Below are 21,890 nucleotides of genomic sequence, written 5' to 3' on the forward strand. Positions count from 1 at the left end.
ATTTTGCAACGCTCTCTTTCTTTATCCATCATCTCCTCTGTCTGCATTATTTCGCCTTTCTTTTGAGGTCAGTAATGGAGGATTTACAGTATGTAGTACTTTGTTTCACATGAAGTCCGTGTGGGGTAGTGTAGCCCAATGTCAGAATGTATGGGTCAAAAACAATGTGTAAACATAGACACTGTACCTCATATCATACTGTATCAGCCGAGGCACTCGCTCCTGAGTGCTTATCTTTAATGACAAGTCAGTCTGATGGTGCTATCTGGTAGGTTTCCATGAAACAAGTTATCTGAAGTGATTTTATCAAAGGGTATACAATCATGATAGCATGCATGCATACTTGTCTCAATGAACACCAGCTGGCCCTGTATAATGCAGTCTGTCAGTACTGTGAGCAGCCTCCCCAAACCCATCCTATGCTGCCCCTTTGAGGGAGGAGCCCTGTACTATATGACCTTTTGGATGCCATCAGGTAGCCTACTGTACATCAAAGCCTTACATTTACATTTTACATTTTTGCCATTTAGCAGACGCCTTATTCCAAAGCGACTTACAATCAATACATTTGAATACTAAGCATGTGAATCATCAGTCCACCATTCGTGGCAGGAAGAGTAATCTAGCTCAGGCCCGGGGCCATTGATAGAAGGAGAAACCTTCTTCTACCACCTTCTTCTAGCCTTGCATGACTAGAGACCATAGCCTGGGGAGGCTAGGGGAGGCACAACTTCATTAAGGACTCAGAACTGTAAAGGATCACCCTAACTCAGTCTTCTATCTTATTTATAATATGGTGTGTGAAGGGATGAGGGAGGAGATAGAGTAAGACCAATACTCTCTCTGCCCATCACTGCCTCATTTTAAGTACCCCTGCTCCACTACCCCCGCTATCCCTCACCTCCGCTCCTCCTCACCCCTACCTCCTCCGTCTCTCTCCCCTCTCTCTGACTGTTAGTATTTTAATGCATCTGTATTTGCCAGTGTTTTATTGTTGTATATTATTTAACCTTGTTATATTTCTAGCTTCCCCCCCCCCCCAAAGAGCCATTGCTTTTTGGTCAGGCTGCATTTGTAAATAAGAATTTGTTCTTACATGTTTGCCTGGTTAAATAAAGGTAAAAAAATAAATAAAAAATAGCAAGTCTTTTCTGAAACATGGGCCCTACCGCCATCTCCTGGTCAGGACAATGAGGTCATATTCTCTGAAACATGCTACGACCTCCTGGTGAAGGAAGATAAATCCTGGTTCTCAATCAAAATGTAGATCTGTACTTGTTTTACAGTTATTGATACTGTAACCTGTCTACTCTGTAAATGTATTGGAGCAAGCAAAACTACTATTCGCGGCAATTGTTTGTTTTATTTTAAAGCATTCTGAAATCGTTTTGTTTGAGTCAGCTGCTTTCAGTCAACACACAAGGGGGGGAGAAACATAATACCTATACTTCTGAAATGTATTCCTGGATGTGCAGAATTAAACTATTGTAGTGAAGTTCCCTTTGTAGCCTACACCACCATGAACAACAAATCATGGAAACAGTGACTTTAAAATACCCGAGAACAATAAAACACATACACTATATTGGCCAATGTGATTATAAACTTACATCGTGACTTTAAAGGGAGTTGGCGTGAACCTTGGACGGAAGGAGGTAACATAACATTCCAAAAAATAGATTTCCTCGTCAAACGAGGCTGAAACGAAAGTGAAACGTGCATACATGGAACTGCGCGTTCCTTTCTAGCTCAGTCTGCGAATGTGAGCTTGTGAGGGGCGAAGTCATGGATGAATATCCTTATTCCATCACCGTAGAGGGCCGTTGGGCAACAACTTTCTCTAAAGCAGTAAAGAACAAACTACAGATTTATTTCCAAAGTAAAAAGAAGTCAAGTGGTGGGGACTGCCGGGTGGACTACCACGACCACAGCACCACGAGAGCGACTGTTTACTTCAAAGTAGAAGACGGTAAGCAACATTGGGGGTGTTACCCCACAGTTGTTTTAAAGTTGTCTAAAATGACAAACATTCTTTGCATTGGCTATATAATGGTGAAGAATGTCTACAGTACATTAAGATGGATGTGTTGATAGTTGATACACTGCTAATATAAATGTGCATAACACATTTAGACGGTGATGAGTGGTAATACCGTGTATGTCGCATTTATTTCTAGTCAGGGACAGAGTTCTCGCAAGGAATGACCACGACATTACGGTAGAGAATGAGACCGTGAGGCTGAACGTTTCGTCAACAGGGAAGAATCCGGAGGAGACGCATTCGTTATCGGTAAGTACAGAGAATGAAAGCGAATCAAACACAACGTTATGGAGAATGTAGACTTGAAATAAGCAATCGGTAGTAGACAATCGAGTAGTTTGCCCTGTCATGCTGCTCCGCTGTCACCGTAGCCAGTCAGAGTTAAGGGCCAGGGGCAGGGTTCGAGTTATAAGCTGATCTCTGTGGGGGTCTCCAAAATAACAGTGCGAAATGTTCTCATGCACGCGCGAATCATGCCCACACAGCGATGGGACTTACAAGTTTTAATTAGCTATAGGCAGTAGCGGATTAAGGTGGTCAGTGGCCCTAGGCTACTCCTTTGTGTGAGGACCCCCCGCCCCCATACACAAGCCTCCCCCCTCCCCAAAATATACAACTCACGAGCACCCTGCACACACACCACTCATAATGCTTTACCATAAAACACTTAAACACTTTAATAACACAATAACACAACAGTGTTAATAATGCAAAGAATTTAAAAAAAAGTTCAGTGCATTCAGTTCTGTCTCTATTGCTCTCCTCTCCCGTTGTCTCTCTGTTACTGTCCTGTTGTCCGTCTCTCTGTTGCTCCCCTCAGCTCTAAATGACAGAAATGAATTAGCTAATTAGTTGGCATGTAAACATATAGTTAGGGTTGGGTACAGTTTGGGTTTTATTCGATACCGGTGACAAATCGATACTTTAAAAACGGTACCGGTACCGAAACATCATCCTCATCCTCATCCTCCTCCTCAAATACCAACATATCCTGACGCTACAGCTGCAGGCTACTCATTTCACCACATCAACAGCCCCACATGAAACAACAGCTATAAAAGCGATAGTCACACATGTATCTCGGCCAATAATTGTGTTATTTTTGCTATACAGAAGGAGCGAAAAATACATGTACACTAGGTTAGTAAAAAGTAAAAGCCACCTTACCTTTACGGAGACAAGATAGACCTGTTTGGTCTGTTTTCAGTAGGCTGCGGTCGCGGTCCTGGAACCCATGATGCTGACGTCCGATGTTCTTTCTTTATCCAAGATTGGATGAACGGGAGAGGGTCAAAAAATTGCCTTTTTTTGGGCGGCATGGTAGCTACTGTATGTATATACTCCTGTATAGCTAATGAATGAATGTTTGCTTCTCAATAATAGGCTAGGTGCACGATCTCACTACTTCCTGAAAGGCAACTGGTATATGAACATATCCTGTCTCACTCTATTGGTTTAATTGATTAATCAGCTGTGCACTGTGTGTTCCAACGGTTTACCGCACAGCTGATTAATCAACCTTTTGCTGTTGCACAATATTCTACTGCGCCCCATGGTGTCTTGGTGGTGAAGTGCAGGCAGTCAAAGGCCTACTGTCATTCACAGGAGATTAATGGTGCGCGTAGCTCTTTTGGAAAACGTGTTTATTTTACAATATTTATAATATAAATTAGATAATATTCATTACATTGACATTTTGATCAAATAATAGTTGTGGTAATGTATTATTAGCGACCCCCACAGATTTTTGATTTTACTGCCTTCATGGGAGCTCAGAGAGTCTCAGACCATCTCTATGGGAGCTCAGCTCCCATTGGCTCCCACATAACTCGAACCCTGGTCACACATGTATCTCGGCCAATAATTGTGTTATTTTTGCTATACAGAAGGAGCGAAAAATACATGTACACTAGGTTAGTAAAAAGTAAAAGCCACCTTACCTTTACGGAGACAAGATAGACCTGTTTGGTCTGTTTTCAGTAGGCTGCGGTCGCGGTCCTGGAACCCATGATGCTGACGTCCGATGTTCTTTCTTTATCCAAGATTGGATGAACGGGAGAGGTTCAAAAAATTGCCTTTTTTTGGGCGGCATGGTAGCTACTGTATGTATATACTCCTGTATAGCTAATGAATGAATGTTTGCTTCTCAATAATAGGCTAGGTGCACGATCTCACTACTTCCTGAAAGGCAACTGGTATATGAACATATCCTGTCTCACTCTATTGGTTTAATTGATTAATCAGCTGTGCACTGTGTGTTCCAACGGTTTACCGCACAGCTGATTAATCAACCTTTTGCTGTTGCACAATATTCTACTGCGCCCCATGGTGTCTTGGTGGTGAAGTGCAGGCAGTCAAAGGCCTACTGTCATTCACAGGAGATTAATGGTGCGCGTAGCTCTTTTGGAAAACGTGTTTATTTTACAATATTTATAATATAAATTAAATAATATTCATTACATTGACATTTTGATCAAATAATAGTTGTGGTAATGTATTATTAGCGACCCCCACAGATTTTTGATTTTACTGCCTTCATGGGAGCTCAGAGAGTCTCAGACCAGCTCCCATTGGCTCCCACATAACTCGAACCCTGGCCAGGGGGGTATTCCATCAACGTCGCTAAAGGACAATCCAGGTTTATTTTTGATAAATCCCGCGAGATTTATAAAAAGACAAATATTTTGATCTCGGCGAGTATTATATTATATAATTCGGGTAATCTGGGACATTGGGTAATGTGGGACACCTAAACTTCCAGTGTGTTTATTTCCTGTTCTAACAAAATAGTGATGCTCCGATCTGATCGGCGCTGATCGGTATCGGCCGATATGGCCTTGATCGGTTTTGATCGGAGTTCTCAAAACGGCCGATCAAACCCGACCGATCAGTTTACAAAAAAAAAAAAAAAAAAATGGCGTCGCCAGTCTGGAAATATTACACCGTGTCGGAAAGAGACAACAAATATGCCGTTTGTAATGCCTGTTCAAAAGAAATACCTCGGGGAGGAACGCACGCAAGGTCTTTCAATACAACGAATATAATACGGCATTTGAAGGCTTGTCACACGAAGGAATATAACGAGTTTAATACATTGGCGAGCACTAAGGCCAGAGAGAAAGAGTCGTCGAAAGAACGTTCGACACCACTCACTCAGCTTACTGTTACCAAGACATTGCAACGACAGCAACCATACGGCAACGACCACAAGAAACGAAAGGAAATAAATGCGAAAGTAATAGAATTCATATGCCTTGATCAGCAGCCCCTGTCTGTTGTGGAAGACGCCGGGTTCAAACGCCTTGTTTCCTGCCTGGATCCACGCTATACGCTGCCGGGGGGAAAATATTTCACTGATGTTTGCCTGCCGGAATTATATAACACTGTCTACACATACATCGGGTGCCTAGTGAAGGACAACATCGCGTCAATCAGCTTCACGACTGACATTTGGAGTTCGAGTGTCAGTCCTGTGTCTATGCTGAGCCTGACTGCGCAGTTTATCAACGCAAACTTTGAGCTGACTAAAGTGGTGCTTCACTCTCAAGAATTCCCTGGGTCACACACCGCAGAGGCACTTGCTGCAGCTTTCACAGACATGCTCAACGCCTGGGAAATCCCAAAGGGAAAGGTGCACGTTATCCTACGGGATAATGCCAGGAACATGGAGAAGGCTATTTCTGATGTCCTGGCTGCTGCAGCAGAGCAAGAGACGGACAGTTTGGCAGTGAGTGAGCCCCCACAGAAGGTACATTTACATTTACATTTTTGGCATTTAGCAGACGCCTTATTCCAAAGCGACTTACAATCAATACATTTGAATACTAAGCATGTGAATCAGCAGTCCACCATTCGTTGCAGGAAGAGTACTCTAGCTCGGGCCCGGGGCCACTGATAGAAGGAAAAACCTTCTCCCTATTATCGCCTTCTACTAAAACTTTTTTATTTTTTATTTTATTTTTTAGGTACCATGAGCTGGCTCCTTGCATGCTATGCATGCTGAACTGTTGGCTGAAGAAGATGGGCCACAGCATGTGTGCGGCAGTGGTGACATCAACCCAAGAGCATCACAGGTTAATCTCTACCTATCAGAGGCAGTTATCCCAGACGGTAATGGACAGCCTCTTGCTTTTTGGAAGGCCAACAAAGGCCGCTTTCCTGCTCTTGCACAAGCAGCACGAGTCTTCCTCTGTGCACCTTGCACAAGTGTAGATAGCGAGCGACTTTTCAGCATAGCAGGACATATTTTAGACGATAAGAGGAACAGGCTGAGTGGCAAAAATGCTGAGATGCTTGTATTTCTCAAGGCTAATCTGCCAGTGATGCTGCTTAATCAGAAGTAAGGTTTGAGTCTGAAATCTCCTTCGGTGCAATGTTTTGTTTTATTGATTATTGCTGACTTGCTGTCTTATCTCCTCCTATATGACTTGAAACTGACTGACTTGAAACAGTATTTATTTTATATTTGGCTATAGCCTGTTTATGTTGCACTTTAGTTTGGGTATGTTTATTGTTCCTCAGGAAATGTTTATTGTTTATTGTTCCTCAGGAAAGCTACAGTATAAGCTCCAAGTTCTCTAAGAGCCCCTAGTTCCTCTCATTCGAGTGGAATGTTGCACATTTGATTGTGACAGTGTACATTTTATTTATTATGATTTTTATTTTCACATTTTATTTATTATGATTTGTATGTTCCTGAAGTAAGCTACAGGTGGTTGTGAATTCAATAAAACAGATGGTTGTCAATTCATGATACTTTCTCATCTCCTAATTTCATTTGAATACTTAATATACAATATCAATGGTGTTAAGAATAATTAAAAACATAATTAATGCTACACAATAAATAGAATGAATGAATGAATGAATGGTCTTTATTGTCATTGCTATAGTACAGGTACCAAACAACGAAATTTAGGAGGGGTGGCTCCCCTGGTGCTAGGAAAGAAGAAGAAAAAAAAAAAAAGCTTCAATTGCCATTTTCGACGCTGTGATCGGTGATCGGTGATATCGGATCGGCAGATCACGGGTTCCAGTGATCGGTGATCGGTGATCGGCACCAAAAACCCTGATCGGAGCATCTCTATAACAAAATGTACATTTTCAGTCAAATGACATCCATGCTAAACCTATAATAAAAGTCCTGTTGACTAGATTTTGTTATCAGGAAATAAACACACTGGCGATTAACCTGCATCTAGGTTATTTATTTTATACAATGCAAAACATTCAATATTTGTTATCCTATATTTGTTTATATGTATCATCTATGTAACTTTTTGAATGTGTTCATTTTCATTGTGTCTATGAATGTTGGGGGATTGTTGAGGGTGGGAAAAAAGAGTGGGAAAGTAACAATGTTTTATATTGTTGTATACCACAATTATCTCTGAATACAATTATGACACACAAAAAAGTAACTTACAGTTTTTCTCTTCGCTTCGCTTTAACACGTTTTCTCAAAGCATAGCTCATTGTCTCTTAACTCTTAACACAAATCCAAAAACTCACACACAAAATCCTACATTTTGTAGTCAAATGACAAACACACACCTTCAAATGAATAGACACTTGTAACAACCAATTGAACACTGATGTTCACATGGAACACAATTGGAACACAATTGGAACACTATGATCAGCGGAAAACAGTACTACGGTATGTTAAGATTATCAGTAGGCCTTTTGCATTTTCAGTGTTACACTACAAATGTGTTATACTACAAAGTAGCCTGTTATAAACTGTTATTTTATTTTCATACTCAAATATAAAACACAAATACTAGAATAGATTTTTTTAAAATTCTGAAATACTGTAGGCCTACACATCTCAGCAATGACAGTTGGATTTGTAAAGTGTTCTTCATACAGAACAAACATATTTCAACACAGGAGAGCTCACCTTTGGCCCTTTTATTGCTAAAGCTATGATTGCTAATTCAAATGCAATAGGTGTTTGCCCATATGAGGAGTGTGATTGTGTGATTGATTGTTTGAGTTTAGCATTCTGAATGGTAGTGTTTTCCATGTGAACACAAGACATTTTATCAAGGAAGAATGTGCCAAATGTACAGAATTGTATTTAGTGTTTTGTTAACTGTGTGGTTTAGAGCTGCAAAATGAGTGATAAGCAAGACATGTGTTTGTCATTTCAGGACACCAGTTTCAGGTTTTGGTAATTGTGTTTGAGGTTCCGATGTTAGTGTTAAAGCGATAGAGAAAAACTATAATTGCCATGTTAAACATAATCTTGTAGGCCTAACTGTTGCTGACCAGAATGTAGTACAGTAACTGTAAGTGAACATACTGCTGTCTCATTTGCACGACATTCAGGATAATAATTAACTTCTGTAACTTTACAACTTGATTAAGCAATCATCTAAAATGATGATTGGGACATGAAGGACATTATATCCTGACAGTATATCCTGTTTGTTTTGCATAATTTGTTTTTTATGTCTGTTTTGCAGGTTGGTGCAACAAGGAATGAATTGTCAGGTAATACCCCTCTACTCTTTGGTCAGTGGTCTTTCCTTGGGTTCTGCACTATAGTAATACACTACAAAAGAAAAAGACTTGCTCTATGTACATGTGACCTACTGTAAGACTGTCATCTCTCATGAGTCTAATCACTGTTGGCATACTCTATAATTAGGAGATAATAGACATGGTTACCAAATAAGGCTAATCAGCTCCATATTTTTATCTAGAGCTGAAATCTGTCCTTGCTGTGTCTGTTCTGTATTGTCATGGAAATATATAGTTAGAGTAGTGATTATTTTTTATATATATATATATATATATATATATATATATATATAAATATATATATATATATAAGCACCATTGGGGCCATTATCCACAAGTGGAAGGAACATCCAAAACATTTTGATGTGTAGAAGAAGTGAATCACAACTTCTTCAGTTCTTCTACACATCAACATGTTTTCGATGTTCCTTTCACTTGTGGATAATGTTGGCCCCAATGGTGTTTATAGAAACATAACTGTGCCATTACTATGCATTACTATGCTGCTCAACAATCTTGTTGCAAAGGTCTTGGGAGAGCTCTTTGCCTCTACCCATCATGAAATGTTTACTTGCATTGAGAGGTGGGAAACCCTTTTTCAAAGAGGGGAAGTACTTACCCACCAACATGCACTAACCCAGCTGATTCTAATTAGCACAGGTAGGAGAACCCATTAGTGGCATAAGATGGTTTAGTGCTTTTTCTTACTGTGTTAAATACTTTTTCCTGTGTCGTTGCACTTTATTGCACATACCTTTTTTATGGATTGGAATACAATTGTTTACAATTGTTTGAGCTGTATAGTTTTATTCAGTTAATACAATGTCTGCTCTAAATTTCATGTGAATAGCTGCAATGGAAATATGTTGAATTAAAAAATGGTTGATTAATAATTATTTCCCCCAACTGTACATGTATACATGTGTATATATAATATATACATATGTATATATATATATATATATATATATATATATATATATATATATATATATATATATATATATGTATATATATATGTATATATAGTATATACTATATGTAATTATAGATGTGTCAGGTGGAGAGCAGGATGCCCCTGAGAGTGCACTTGGCACTAGGTCCGGGCCAGGGGAGGAGCGTGGTGTTGAGGAACCTCCTCAGAGCACTGCAGTTGTACTGGAGAGGGTTCCTGAGAGCATGCTGTCCAGACAGCTGCTGAAGATGCTGGTGGAGAGTATCTGTCGCCTGGACGAAGACGACTTCTCTCTGGAAGTCATCTGTGAGACCAACACAGCAGTTGTGACTTTCAAGAATCACAACGGTACATCACTGCTTCTAATAATATTACACTTATTTGGAAGAAAACAAAAACATTTGTTTGCAAAAAGAATAAACAACAACACCCTGCATTTGTTAATTTTCACTGTCATCAAACTTAGCATATCCCCCCTCCCTCCAAGAAAAGGTAATGTTTATGATATATGGAACTGTTGTGTATGATATTAAGGATGCTATGATGTCCCTCTTTAGATGTGGAGAGGTTCCTCACTGACACCAAGAGCCACAAGAAGTTCCAGCCAGGTGGTCTTGTTGTCCGAGTGCTGGCAAGATGTCAGGGTGTGAGAGTAGAGAGCATGACCCCTGCTCTGGTCAGAGACATGCTGGAGATTTACTTTGAGAGGTGGGGGGGTCCAGTGGAGGACATCATCATGATCCCAGAGGAGCAGGCAGCTATTGTCACATTCAAGGAGCCAGAAGGTATGACCTGCTGTGTGAATGAGAAATATTATTAGGAGAGATGCACATCTTAAATTGTATTTTTAATAACTAATGTTATATGTATAATGTTATTAATACATCTAAAAACATGTTTTATTATGCATTGAGGTTATGTCTTGTATGCTGTTACATACATTCTCTTTTCTATGTCGTTTCAGCTGTGGAAGCCATCCAAAAGAAAGACTGTGTTATCTGCAAAGTCCCAGTTGAAATGTATCTCTACTATGCGTGCTTAGGAACTGCCTTATATGGCGAGGACAGGCCAATGTGTAAGATGCCTGACCCCTTCACAGAGAGTGTGCATCCTGCTATATATAAATTCCTCCTCATGACGAGAAAGATGTCCTTCATCAATGACCAGATGAAGACCCACTTCTGTCAGGTGAACATGGACAGTGCTGAGGTCAAGCTCAGCCCTCTACCCACCTTGCTGAGGCAGAAGGGTCTAGCAGCCAGACATGTGGACACATGGAGGAGCAATGCCTCGGATGCCTTCCGTCACATTCTGGACCAATATACAGTGTTTGAGTGTGGTGCTAGTGCTCAAGCGTGGAAGGCAGTGGAGAACGAAGTCCGTTCAATGGTGAAAGAAGATGCTGTCCTGGTGTTGGATGCCACCAGAGGGTCTTTGACAGTGGCATGCCTAGCTGAAGACATGGAACGGCTTAGGGGTCCGGTAGAGGACCTCATGCAGAGGACCGTGAGTAAGATGGAGAGGCAGAGGGACGGTATCTTAGAGGAGATGGAAGTATCCCCTGCCATGTACTACATCCTCCAGCAGGATGGACTTAAGAGGAGTGCAGCAACCATATCCCCAGAGCTGGGTCTTTCCTACAGAAATGACAGTAAGAAGCTGGCTCTGTCAGGCCTCCCCACAGAAGTGTACAAGGTGAAGACCTGGATCCTGGAGAGGGAGCTCAAGATGTGTAAGAGGCAGCTGGATCTAGACCCCAATCTGCTGGACTTCCTGAGGTCAGTGGACAGTATGGAGATGTCCCAGGACCTGTTTACGTCCCGGGGCATCAGTGCTGTGTACAGTGTGGAAAGCAAAGGGGTGCTTCTGACTGGCAACTCGGACAAAGCCCTGGCTGATGCGGAGCAGAGAGTGAAGGCTGCCCTGTCGCTCCAGAGCCTCGTGGTGGAGGACCAGGAGGTGCTGAGAATGCCTGAGTGGAAACAACTAAACAGCAATCTAGTGGACAGCTATAACTCCTCAAAAAAGAAGACCATGGTGATACAGTTCCCCCCAGAGGGAGGAGACAGAATCACAGTGTCTGGCTTCGTCGATCCAGTGAAAGAGGTCAGCCGCAGTCTGGAGGACTTTGTTGAAAGCTACTCTCGAGTTGAAGAGGCTGTCCATGTCAAGTCCTGTGCCGTAGTTAAATTCATCCAGGAAAACAAATCTCAGAACTGGAAAAAATTGGCCGAGGTTGATAAGGTGAAAGTCCGCTTTGACCCTAAGAGGCCCAGAATCTGCCTCTTCGGGCCCCGTCAATATGTGCGGAAGTCCAAGGCCTCCTTTCAGGGGATGGCTTCAGCTCTCTGTATTGATGAGCTCACAATCATGAAGCCTGGGGCTAGGAAGTACTTCCTCCAACAGGGGAGCATGTTTGTGTCCACGGTGATGAAGGAATATGACTGTGTAGTGCTGCTCCAGGAGGATCACATGCTGGATGAAGAGGAGGATGATGAAGATGAGGAGGAGGGATTTGGAGCTTCATCCTGCTGTGAGGTGCGGACACCCACCGGAGTCCTGGTCTCAGTCAGCAAGGCTGATATCTGCAAATTCAGAGCGGAGGCTGTGGTCAACGCAGCCAATGAAGACCTGAAGCATAGTGGGGGCGTGGCTTTAGCACTGCTCAAGGCTGCAGGCCCACGGCTGCAGACCCTCAGTGATGAGTATGTTAGTAGAAACGGCCAGCTGAAGTCAGGAGACGCCATTGTAACAGATGCAGGCAACCTGCCTTATAAGTATGTGATCCATGCAGTTGGTCCAAGGTTCTCAGACTTTGACCGGAACACAGCAGTGTCTCGTCTGAAATGTGCTGTGAGGGAGAGCCTGCGTCAGGCTGAAGGGCTTAACTGCTCGACCATCGCCATCCCAGCTGTGAGCTCTGGGATATTTGGTTTTCCTCTGGACCTGTGCACAGAAACCATTGCCCAGGCGGTGCGCGAGTACTGTGAGAACCAGAGGGGTCAGGGCTCCCTGACTGAGATTCACCTAGTGGACAACAATGACAACACTGTGAGAGCCCTGGCCATGGCTGTGAATAGCGCATTCAAGGACATGCACCCAAGAATGACCTTGCCTCCGCAGGGTGCAATCAAGGGAAATGGACAGCGGGGAAGAGGACAACATGGTTACAGGGATCAAGGACCTGGACATCACAGACAGTCCCCAAGAGGACACCGGGGAGGAGGGGGTAGAGGTAGAGGTAGAGGAAACAGACCCAGAGGAAACTATCATGGAAACAGCGAGCCCGGTAGCCACCAGGGGAGGTACCAGAACCAAGAGAGATTTGAGGGGGAAAACAGAGTGGGAATCCTGGAGACTAATCACACACAGGAGGGGCTGAAGATCATTCTAAGGAAAGGAAATATCCAAGAGGAATTTGTGAGTTCACCTACTATGTATCACCTCGATGTCTCGGTGTCAATGTGATATTGTTACATAATACATCTATGTAGTGAGTATGAATATTAAATGGTCTGGTGTATAATATCACATGAGTACAATATCACAAATGATGTTCTATGGATGACAACTGTTGTTAGAAATAATAATAATAATAATAATAATAATAATAATGTTTATCCAAATAGAAAGAGCTCTGAAGTAGTCAAAGCCTCTTTGTTTTCTTCAACTGATGGTCATTTGCTTGTATACCCTTAGAGTGATGTCATTGTGAACACCATCTCTGAGAATGTGGACCTCAGCCAAGGCGCCGTCTCCAAAGCCATCCTACAGGCAGCCGGGCCTCTGCTTCAATCAGCAGCCAGGGATGAAGCTGGCACTGCCAGACTGGCCTATGGTAATGTTGTGGTCACTGACGGCTACAACCTGCAATGTCAGAGAGTGTTTCATACTGTCTGCCAACCCTGGGACAATGGAGCAGGCCCAGCAGAGGAGGTAAGCATGCAATGTTTAAGAGTGGTATGCATAGTGAGATCCACAAAGATTCAATTTAATTGTAATTGTATGCACTGCATTCTATATGCCTATGTGTTTATGTGATTTCAGGTGTTGATCACCATCATCAGAGATTGTCTGAAAGAAGCAGAGAAGCTGAGACTGGCATCCCTGTCCTTCCCTGCCATTGGTACAGGGAACATGAGCTTTCCTAGGGCTCTGGTGTCCAAGCTCATGTTGGAAGAGGTCAAAACCTTCAGCCAGAAACAAAGCCCTAAATACCTGAAAGAGGTGGCCATGGTCGTACACCCCAGTGACACTCAAACTGTGGATGTAAGTTAGAAAATAGTCAAATAGTAAAAGGTTTTACGGGACTGTCATATTTATCATCACTGCTTCTCACAACTACTGCTTTTGTTCCTTTTTTATCAGTGCTTTGTCAGGGAATTCAAAGGCCAGACACAGGGAAACACTTGGCCAAGAACACATTCTGCTGGCCAAATACAACATACCCCTCTTCACAACAGATCCCATGTTGGCCAATCACAGCAGTCTTCTGGTAAGATGACTTAACAGCCCAAGTTGCCCTGACACTTTCTACCCTTGGCTGTATGTTGAGACCTCTCTAGTTGATTGTTAACCATTGAGGCTTTTTCACAGAAATCGGTCTAAATAATTTCTCATCATTAGGCTCAGGCTCCTTTGGGCAGGTGACATCACCTTCTCTTGGTGTGTACCACATGCAAATGAAACACTTGACCTTCGAAGTGTCATCAGGAGACATCACCAAAGAGACCAGTGATGTCATCATCAACTCTTCCAATAAGGACTTTAGCCTCAAATCAGGTGACTAAAGTACTTCTGATACAACTATATAAGGGATATTTCTGAGGAAAACAGATCATTGTCTTGATTAATTGGGTGGATTCAGAGTGGTTATGTCAGAGGAAATACAATGTAGCCCAATCTCTGGTTTCAAATTTAATTTTCGAAGTAAAGTTTATTAAATCAGCTTTAATTCAGTTAGATTTTATTTTGCTTAGACTACTCCAGGACTGACTAGGGGTGTATCTTTGGTGGTTGACTGACAGCCCATTTAGCCAATCAATGTTACAGCTGGTTCACCTGTTCACAATATCCCATTTCACAGATAATTCACTACTAACTAAAATCATAGCATACCTCATATTGACTGGTAGAGTATTCATATTCTCCTGGATTCGAATCTGCCGACATCTAGCAGCAGGGATATTAAGTTTATGCTAACTTTCGTTAGCTATTAGCTTAGCTAGATGTTGAACTGTACTGTACATGGCTGGGTACTCTCAACGTTGTTTACAGTCGAGACAGGCACACTTCACCAGTACCGTATCATGATTGGAGAACACATGCAACTATTGTAATTTGTGATGTCAGAAGTCAATAGCTATCTACAATGATATAAAATGAGGTAGTGCACTTTGAAGCATCTTAAAATATCATTATTTCAGATACAACTTAAATATGAAACAGAGTTTTTGAAAGTCAAGAATTACAATAAAAAACAAGTTAGGACATCACTATGAGCGCCATTTAGTGTTTTCCATTTCAGTCCGACTATAATGTTTGTGTATGGGTGAAATCTTAAATTGCCTGAAATAGCTTAGATATGCAGTTCCTATGCAAAGAGTTAAAGCCATTAGGTAATGTTGAAGAAGCAGTATACTACATTAATGATACTGTACATAACTTTATAGGCTACAGGATTAATCACAAATAGATGTCAGTGATAGTCCTCACTGTCCACAAGCTAATTCCCTCTATCTCTATCAGGCGTATCCAAGGCCATTTTAGAAGGGGCTGGATTGACAGTGGAATTGGAGTGCTCACAGATTGGTATGTATCAATGTTGTTGTCATTTTAACTAACATTCAAGTCATGGATGAATCATGCACAATCATGCACAGACATATTTTTCAGTCATTATTTTAATACTGTTTGTGCCAAAATCATCTGGTAAAAAAGGAATCAGATTTTAGTCAGTCCTTAACTTGGCTTGTATAACAGTGGTTTATATTAGAAGCCACAGTAGCATTATTGGGAATGCCTTTGACATCTGCATATTTCTGTCCACAGTCAATTCCTCACTGTTCCAGTCATCCTTGATGATTATGACATCAGCAGGAACGCTCCCATGTAAAAACATCATCCATGTTGTTGGACAGAATGACCCTGGGAAGATCAAGGAAACTGTCTATGCTGTTCTGAAGATGTGTGAGGAGCAGAAGTTCACCTCCGTCTCTTTACCAGCTCTTGGAACAGGTACAGTGTTGCACTGGTTTGTGTGGAGTAAACTGTTCTCTACTGTTATGTAATCTAGGTATCACAATTCCATCTGGACACTAGGGAGCAGGAGATACTGCCTCATGGACTTATTATCACACAGGTGTATCACTAATCAAGGACCTTCTATTTTAGTTGTGTGTTTTCTGTAGCCCTGTGTCTTAGATTGACACTTGTTAGACGTTCAGTTCTCTAGTGGTCTTCGAAGTCTTGTCCTATAGAGTCTCTCTCTTTGTTTTTGTTTTTTAATGTCCTTTCCTGTGTACCCTGTGGATTACTTCAGTAAAGTGGCCTGTGCCTTTCACAGGGTTTCCGTTAGAAAAAATTGGCGCCGGTCATCGTGTCCGGGAAGATTTCAATTTACCGGACAAACGTGAGATATTCCGGTCATCATATTAAAATATAATATAGCTGTTTGTCGCGGTGATTACTGTTGTGTAGCCTATATATGCCGTTTAATGTCTATTTCTCATCCGATACGATTAGATGCGAGCTATTAATAAATATAATAATATATAGGCTTTCATGATTCGCATGCGCGCTATGCCATGTCCAGCGCTGAACGCGTGGGAACTGAACAGACTGCATCGATCAATGAACGGACTCCACATTACGTTAACTGAAGTGTGTTAAATAGTTTCACGACAGTAATGTAAGTTTTCTATATTCTCTTTCCAGTTTTACCCTTTTTATCAATAAAACAACGTAATTTCTATAACCACGTCTCGCTGATTGGGAAGGCATTAAGTCTAGCTGCCTGTCAAATCATACTTACTCGGACTCGGGAGTATGAGAATGGGGAGGATGTATCGGGGGGATACACACCCGTGGACTATTTCAATTTAGTGGCACAAATTAAACTCTAACACTATAGATAGACTAAATTGAACTAAAATGATGGACACCGACTGAATAAGTGAGTGGGGGGAAGACAGGTCTCAAATGTGGAACAATTATAACATTTAATACATAAAGATAAAACATACACAAATATATAACATTGATATCCCTAAACTCAAATGTAGTGTGGTGCTGTCAACCTAATCTAATCAATCCTAATCTAATGGTGGGGATGTTATACTCTGAATCTCCCGACTCAGGGCTGGAACGGGCACGGCAGGCTCAATCAATGAACGGGGTTGAGATGGCCGCTAGCGTCCTTTACTAGCCGCATCTCACGGCCCTCGGTGGTCATTCACTGTGCTCTAGCACATCCATAACACGCACAACAATAACCTTGACTCCGGTCACTGCAGTGGTTTTATTTAGACTAGATCAAACTAAATTAACTGACTAAACTACTCGCGCCGTTGAGAGACAGGGTTGCCAGATGGGGCGGGTTACCGCCGAATGGGCTACTGGGTTTCGCGGTTATTTAGCGGACTAGTTAGGCTGTAAATTGTCAATCCCATCTGGCAACCCTGCCGCTGTTTGTCATCGCGTAGGCTAGTCTACACATTAATAATAAAATAAAACATATAGCCTATATATTCGTCTTTTTTAATGTAGAAGGAATCAGAATATGTGACAAATTAATTTTAGCAAATTGTATTCAAATTGTGCTTAAAGGGAATTATTTTCACCGGACATTATGACCGAAGAGGTTTAAAAATGTCGGACTTCAACAGATTTTATCGGACAAAGACCGGTAATTACCGGTTAACGGAAACCCTGGCCTTTCAACTGCATTCCCTCGCCATGTCTCCTTTCTGCTCCTGGGTCCTGCATCACATAACCTCACAACAAGCTATGACCCCAAAAGTGGAGATCGACCAGATCCAAAATGTTGTTTCCCACCAGACAGGACTACTGGGGAAACAACAGGAACAGCTTGCACAAATGGCAGAAACATTCCGGGAACTTGCCCACTCTGCCACTCTGTCCAGCAACTCCACATCCCTGATCCTGGAGCGGACGCTGCCCAAAACTCAGCACCCAGGGTGTCAATCATCAGTGGGGACGCCCCCAGTGAATCAGCCCCATGAACCCAAGATCCCAGCTCCCGAGCGGTATGACGGCCACCCAAGAAGGTGCAAATGGGGGTTCCTTACCCCTGGCATTCGAGCTGCAGACCTGCTCTCAGGGAAAGCCTTCGTATGGGAACAGAGGCACGTGGGAACAACAGTCTGCTTTAATCTCTGGGCTGTGGCGTGTCTTCGATCACCCAATCGGCGGATGAGAGGAGGCGAGTCGACTCTTCATCTTACACCAGGGGCTCAGGTCAGTGGCTGACTTCGCCATTGAGTTCCGGACCCTCACAGTGGAGAGTGGTTGGAATCCGGAGGCCTTGATCACTGCTTTTCACCGTAGATTGCATCTATTAAGGACAAGCTAGCTGCTTGGGATCTAGGAGGGGACCTTGAATCTCTAATTATGAAGGCTATCAGGATTGACAACCGCATCTGCGAGGGAGTGAGACAACACCGCCTCAACAACACCCCAGTCTTCCGGTTTCCCGATCATCCGAAGCCTCCCAAGCCTAGTCCTGAGGAGCCCGTGCAGCTGGGCCATGCCCGCCTGTGTCATTGAGAACATGATACTAGGGTGCTGCAGCCCTCTAATGTTACACTACTGTATATGCTATGGAGTTGTAGTCTGTCTGGTTTTATTCTATGTAGTCATACTGTTTTGTGGTGTCTTGTGCTTTACTCTGCTGCGATGGACTTGCTCTTGCTCTGCTCTATTGAGGTATTGCATCATTTCCTTGTGAGATTCAGCCTCTTAACTACCGTTGAATATGTCCATTCTATCCTGAACACTTCTCTCTTTTTCTTCCTCCTGCCTTTTGCATTTATTTTTCATATACAGTACTATTGTACGCCTCTCTATGCCTTGAGTTCTTTGTTCCTTTCATCGTTCTCATGATTTGCACTTTTTGTTTGATTGTCCATCTGTCTACATCTGTGTGTGTCTCAATAGCCATGTCATTGTCTGTCTGCCTTCATCTGCCTGTCAGGTCTGGGCGGAACGAGCCCCTCTGCTGTTGCAGATGCCATGATAAGCGCAGTGGTGGACTTTGTGAAGAAGAAGAATGGGCAGTTTGTGAAGAATGTGAAAATCCTGATTTTCCAGCCGGCCATGATAGCCGAGTTCCACAAGAGCATGAAGAGTAGAGAGGGAGAGGGAGTGGAGGAGAAGGGCCTCTTAACCAAGTTAAAAGGTCAGTGAATGTGAAACTGAGCTATTGTATACAATTGTAAACTAAAACAGTAGCACTTGTCATGGTGTTTATTGCTTGTCTCCCCTTGCCTTCATTCCACAGATTCGGTTACATCTTTCTTTATGGGCCCCAGTGATGCCCGCTCTGGCAGTGAGAACTATGTCTTGGCGGGTGAAGAGTTTGACCCTGCCGTGTTTCAGCTGTGTGCAGAGGACCCACAAGCTGTGAGCCGTGCCAAGGACTGGATCAGAGACCTCATCGTGAAGGAGCAGACTGATAAAACCATCAAGGACCAGTACATCAGCCAGCTCACCAAGGAGGACATAGATCAGCTGCAGGCCCTGCAGAGGGAGTTGACGGTCAGTATACGCCTGGAGAAAAAGGGCGCTGACTCCCGCATCCTCCTGGAGGGTCTGAGCAGGGATGTGCTTACTGCAGACACAAAGATCAGGGACATGATCCAGAGGGTGGAGAGGACAGAGAACCGCAAAGAGAAAGCCTTCCTGATAGGCAGCCTAATTGAGTGGCAATACCCAGACCACCATGGCACAATGGTACCGTTTGATCTCATCACCAACTACGACTTGGAGGAGGCCTTTGGAGACAAACGCAAAGTGAAAATCAAGATCAACAATGATGATTATGAGGCCAATGTAGTCCAGAGAAAAGCTGTCAGGACTCGGGGCAGGAAAGAAATTGAGTTGTTTCGGAAAGACCTGAAAGGTGCGTTACTCCATAATGTATCCTTTTTTATATTGATGAAAATGACTATAAATCTGTCCACCCTGACAGACTGAATTGACTGTCTAAATCTATGAAATCTGGTATTCCTAAAGAAAAACTAATTAGGACATGATGAACTGAATACTATATTTCAAATGATCTACTTTTCCCCAGATGTTACCACAGTGTCTTTGCCTTCACATTGGGAAGACATGAAGGGCTCCATCTTAAAGCTGGTGCCTCTAACTTCTGGAACCAATGAATACAAAGGCGTGGATCAGGAATGTCGGAAGACTGGCCTTAACCTTACTGTCATTAAAGTATGTTAACGTCATGTTTATGTTATGATCTGAAATATTGAGGGGCACTGGAGATTCAGAAATGATCATTTATCATAACTGATACTTCAAATCAGATATCTTACAGCATGATAATTGCAAATTATGGCAATTGTGTTTAAACCAGTGAAAGGCTCCAGTGTTATTTGTAGTCTTCCGTTGTCTGTGAAATTATTTTAATTTGGTAAAGCACTGAAGTAACAAAGAAATCACTGTCTATATTTAGCTGGTGCTTTTTTAATGCTGTACTTTGGTGTTGGCAGATTGAACGGGTTCAGAATGAGTCACTGTGGAAGAACTACCAGATAAGGAAGGATCACCTGGAGGGGAAGAACAAACACAAAAACAATGAGAAACAGCTCTTCCATGGCACCAGCCCAGACTCCATCGATCAAATCAACAATCATGGTTTCAATCGCAGCTATGCAGGAGCACATGGTAGGGGAATGAGAGTGACAAGCTAAAGAGAGAAAAGTGGTTTGATTTCGAACTGGATAAGAGGTGTAACGAATAATAGTTCAGAGTCACACAAATTATTTTTTAAAAGTACAACAAACTCCATAATGTATTGTTATTTAGCAATGCAGGCTAAATAGCAATACCTGTTCAACAATCAACCTGTTAATATACTGTCGTAGTTGCTAAACACACGGTTACTAGTAATAAATGGGTACGAGGTAAAGGTATTGTGAAGCGTTACTGGGTGGGATTATTGTTTCATGTTTAAGTGTTCAGCTTTCAATTAATGGAATATGTTTTTCTTCAGGAGCTGCAATTGGCAATGGGTCTTACTTCGCCGTGGATCCCAGTTATTCAGCAGGTGGATACGCCCAACCTGATGCCAAAGGGCACAAGCGTATGTACCTGGCCAAGGTTCTTGTTGGAGATTACACTACAGGAAAGCCAGGCTTGGTCGTGCCCCCTTCCAAAATTTCAGGAAATGTTGCTGACTTGTATGACAGCGTCACAGATGGCAAGTCTAATCCATCCATGTTTGTGATCTTCAATGATGTGCAGGCTTATCCAGAGTACCTTATCACATTCAAGTAAATTTGATTGAGCTGTATGTTTGTTTTGTAGAAATCAATACTTCAAAGCTCAAACATGTCACAAATATCACTTTAGATGTCTTTGTTTGTTTGGTTTGTGGGTTAGTTAGACCTGTTATTATGTCATGTCTGAGACTCGACAATCGATGCTAGCCATGCTGATGGTCTTGTTGACAGAATTGTAGTTTACTTCCTATACATATTGTCTCATTATTCTATATCCCAGCGACATTACACATATCACTTATAATAATCAGATTTTGGATAGAAAGGGGCCTGAGTTGTATTTTGAATGACAGTGGGATTTTGGGGGAATTCTTTAATGTCAACCAACAATCATTTGAATTATCATTTGTACTTTTGTTTTTTAAAAAGCCTTTGTTGCCTCTTATCAGATTTTACCTTTTTCTGTATTTCCCCACCATCTATTTACATTCATCACTGTCCTGGGTGCCAGCCTGATACTGCATTCAACCGTGCTCTGTTTATGCCTAGCCAAACTTGGCAAGACAACAACAATGGAACTGGCTTGCTAAAGCAGAACTAGACTGGCACCCAGGCTATGATACAGCACTATTGAATAAAGAGAACTACTGTAATCAACCTTACCTTGTTGTCTGTGACCGTAAATGTTTGGTTTGTAGCTGTAGATTGAGTAAAAATGTACAATGCATGACAGCATGTGAATTCACAAATTACTTTCAAAGGAGTCCTGCTTTGGATTTTATTTTGAATATAATTTCTTGTTTTGCAGCACAGCACTACCCTCACCATAATTTGACATATTTATTATAGTAGATATACAGACGTCATTGAAATGATATGCACAAACAGATAA

The 21,890-nt window shown here is 42.2% G+C and overlaps 2 protein-coding genes across 2 annotated transcripts; both read left to right on the forward strand.

The window, feature by feature from the left end:
* Positions 1–1,785: 1,785 nt before the first annotated feature.
* LOC308155786 (protein mono-ADP-ribosyltransferase PARP14-like) lies at positions 1,786–10,218 on the forward strand (the record flags this gene model as incomplete). Its single annotated transcript, XM_080529159.1, has 5 exons — positions 1,786–1,969; positions 2,178–2,290; positions 8,512–8,539; positions 9,621–9,872; positions 10,082–10,218. Coding segments are annotated over 5 exons (714 nt in total), but the record flags the coding sequence as incomplete, so codon positions are not given.
* Positions 10,219–10,225: 7 nt separating this feature from the next.
* Positions 10,226–21,642, forward strand: LOC308156769 (protein mono-ADP-ribosyltransferase PARP14-like). Its single transcript, XM_080530199.1, has 13 exons — positions 10,226–10,309; positions 10,489–12,944; positions 13,224–13,460; positions 13,572–13,793; positions 13,893–14,019; positions 14,151–14,306; positions 15,273–15,335; positions 15,576–15,761; positions 18,739–18,942; positions 19,045–19,665; positions 19,840–19,985; positions 20,267–20,441; positions 20,770–21,642. The coding sequence occupies exons 1-13, from the start codon at positions 10,261–10,263 to the stop codon at positions 21,051–21,053; spliced, it is 4,926 nt and encodes a 1,641-aa protein (XP_080386325.1). The 5' UTR covers positions 10,226–10,260; the 3' UTR covers positions 21,054–21,642.
* Positions 21,643–21,890: the final 248 nt, after the last annotated feature.

This window comes from Nansenia antarctica (assembly GCF_963989245.1).
Source record: "Nansenia antarctica genome assembly, chromosome: 4".
NCBI lineage: Eukaryota > Metazoa > Chordata > Actinopteri > Argentiniformes > Microstomatidae > Nansenia > Nansenia antarctica.

Coding starts and splice junctions, on each gene's coding strand:
- LOC308156769 (XM_080530199.1), top strand. CDS start 10,261: ATGATCCCAGAGGAGCAGGCAGCTATTGTCACATTCAAGGAGCCAGAA. Junction 15,762..18,738: donor TTTACCAGCTCTTGGAACAG/GTACAGTGTTGC, acceptor TCTGCCTGTCAG/GTCTGGGCGGAACGAGCCCC. Junction 19,986..20,266: donor TTAACCTTACTGTCATTAAA/GTATGTTAACGT, acceptor TGGTGTTGGCAG/ATTGAACGGGTTCAGAATGA.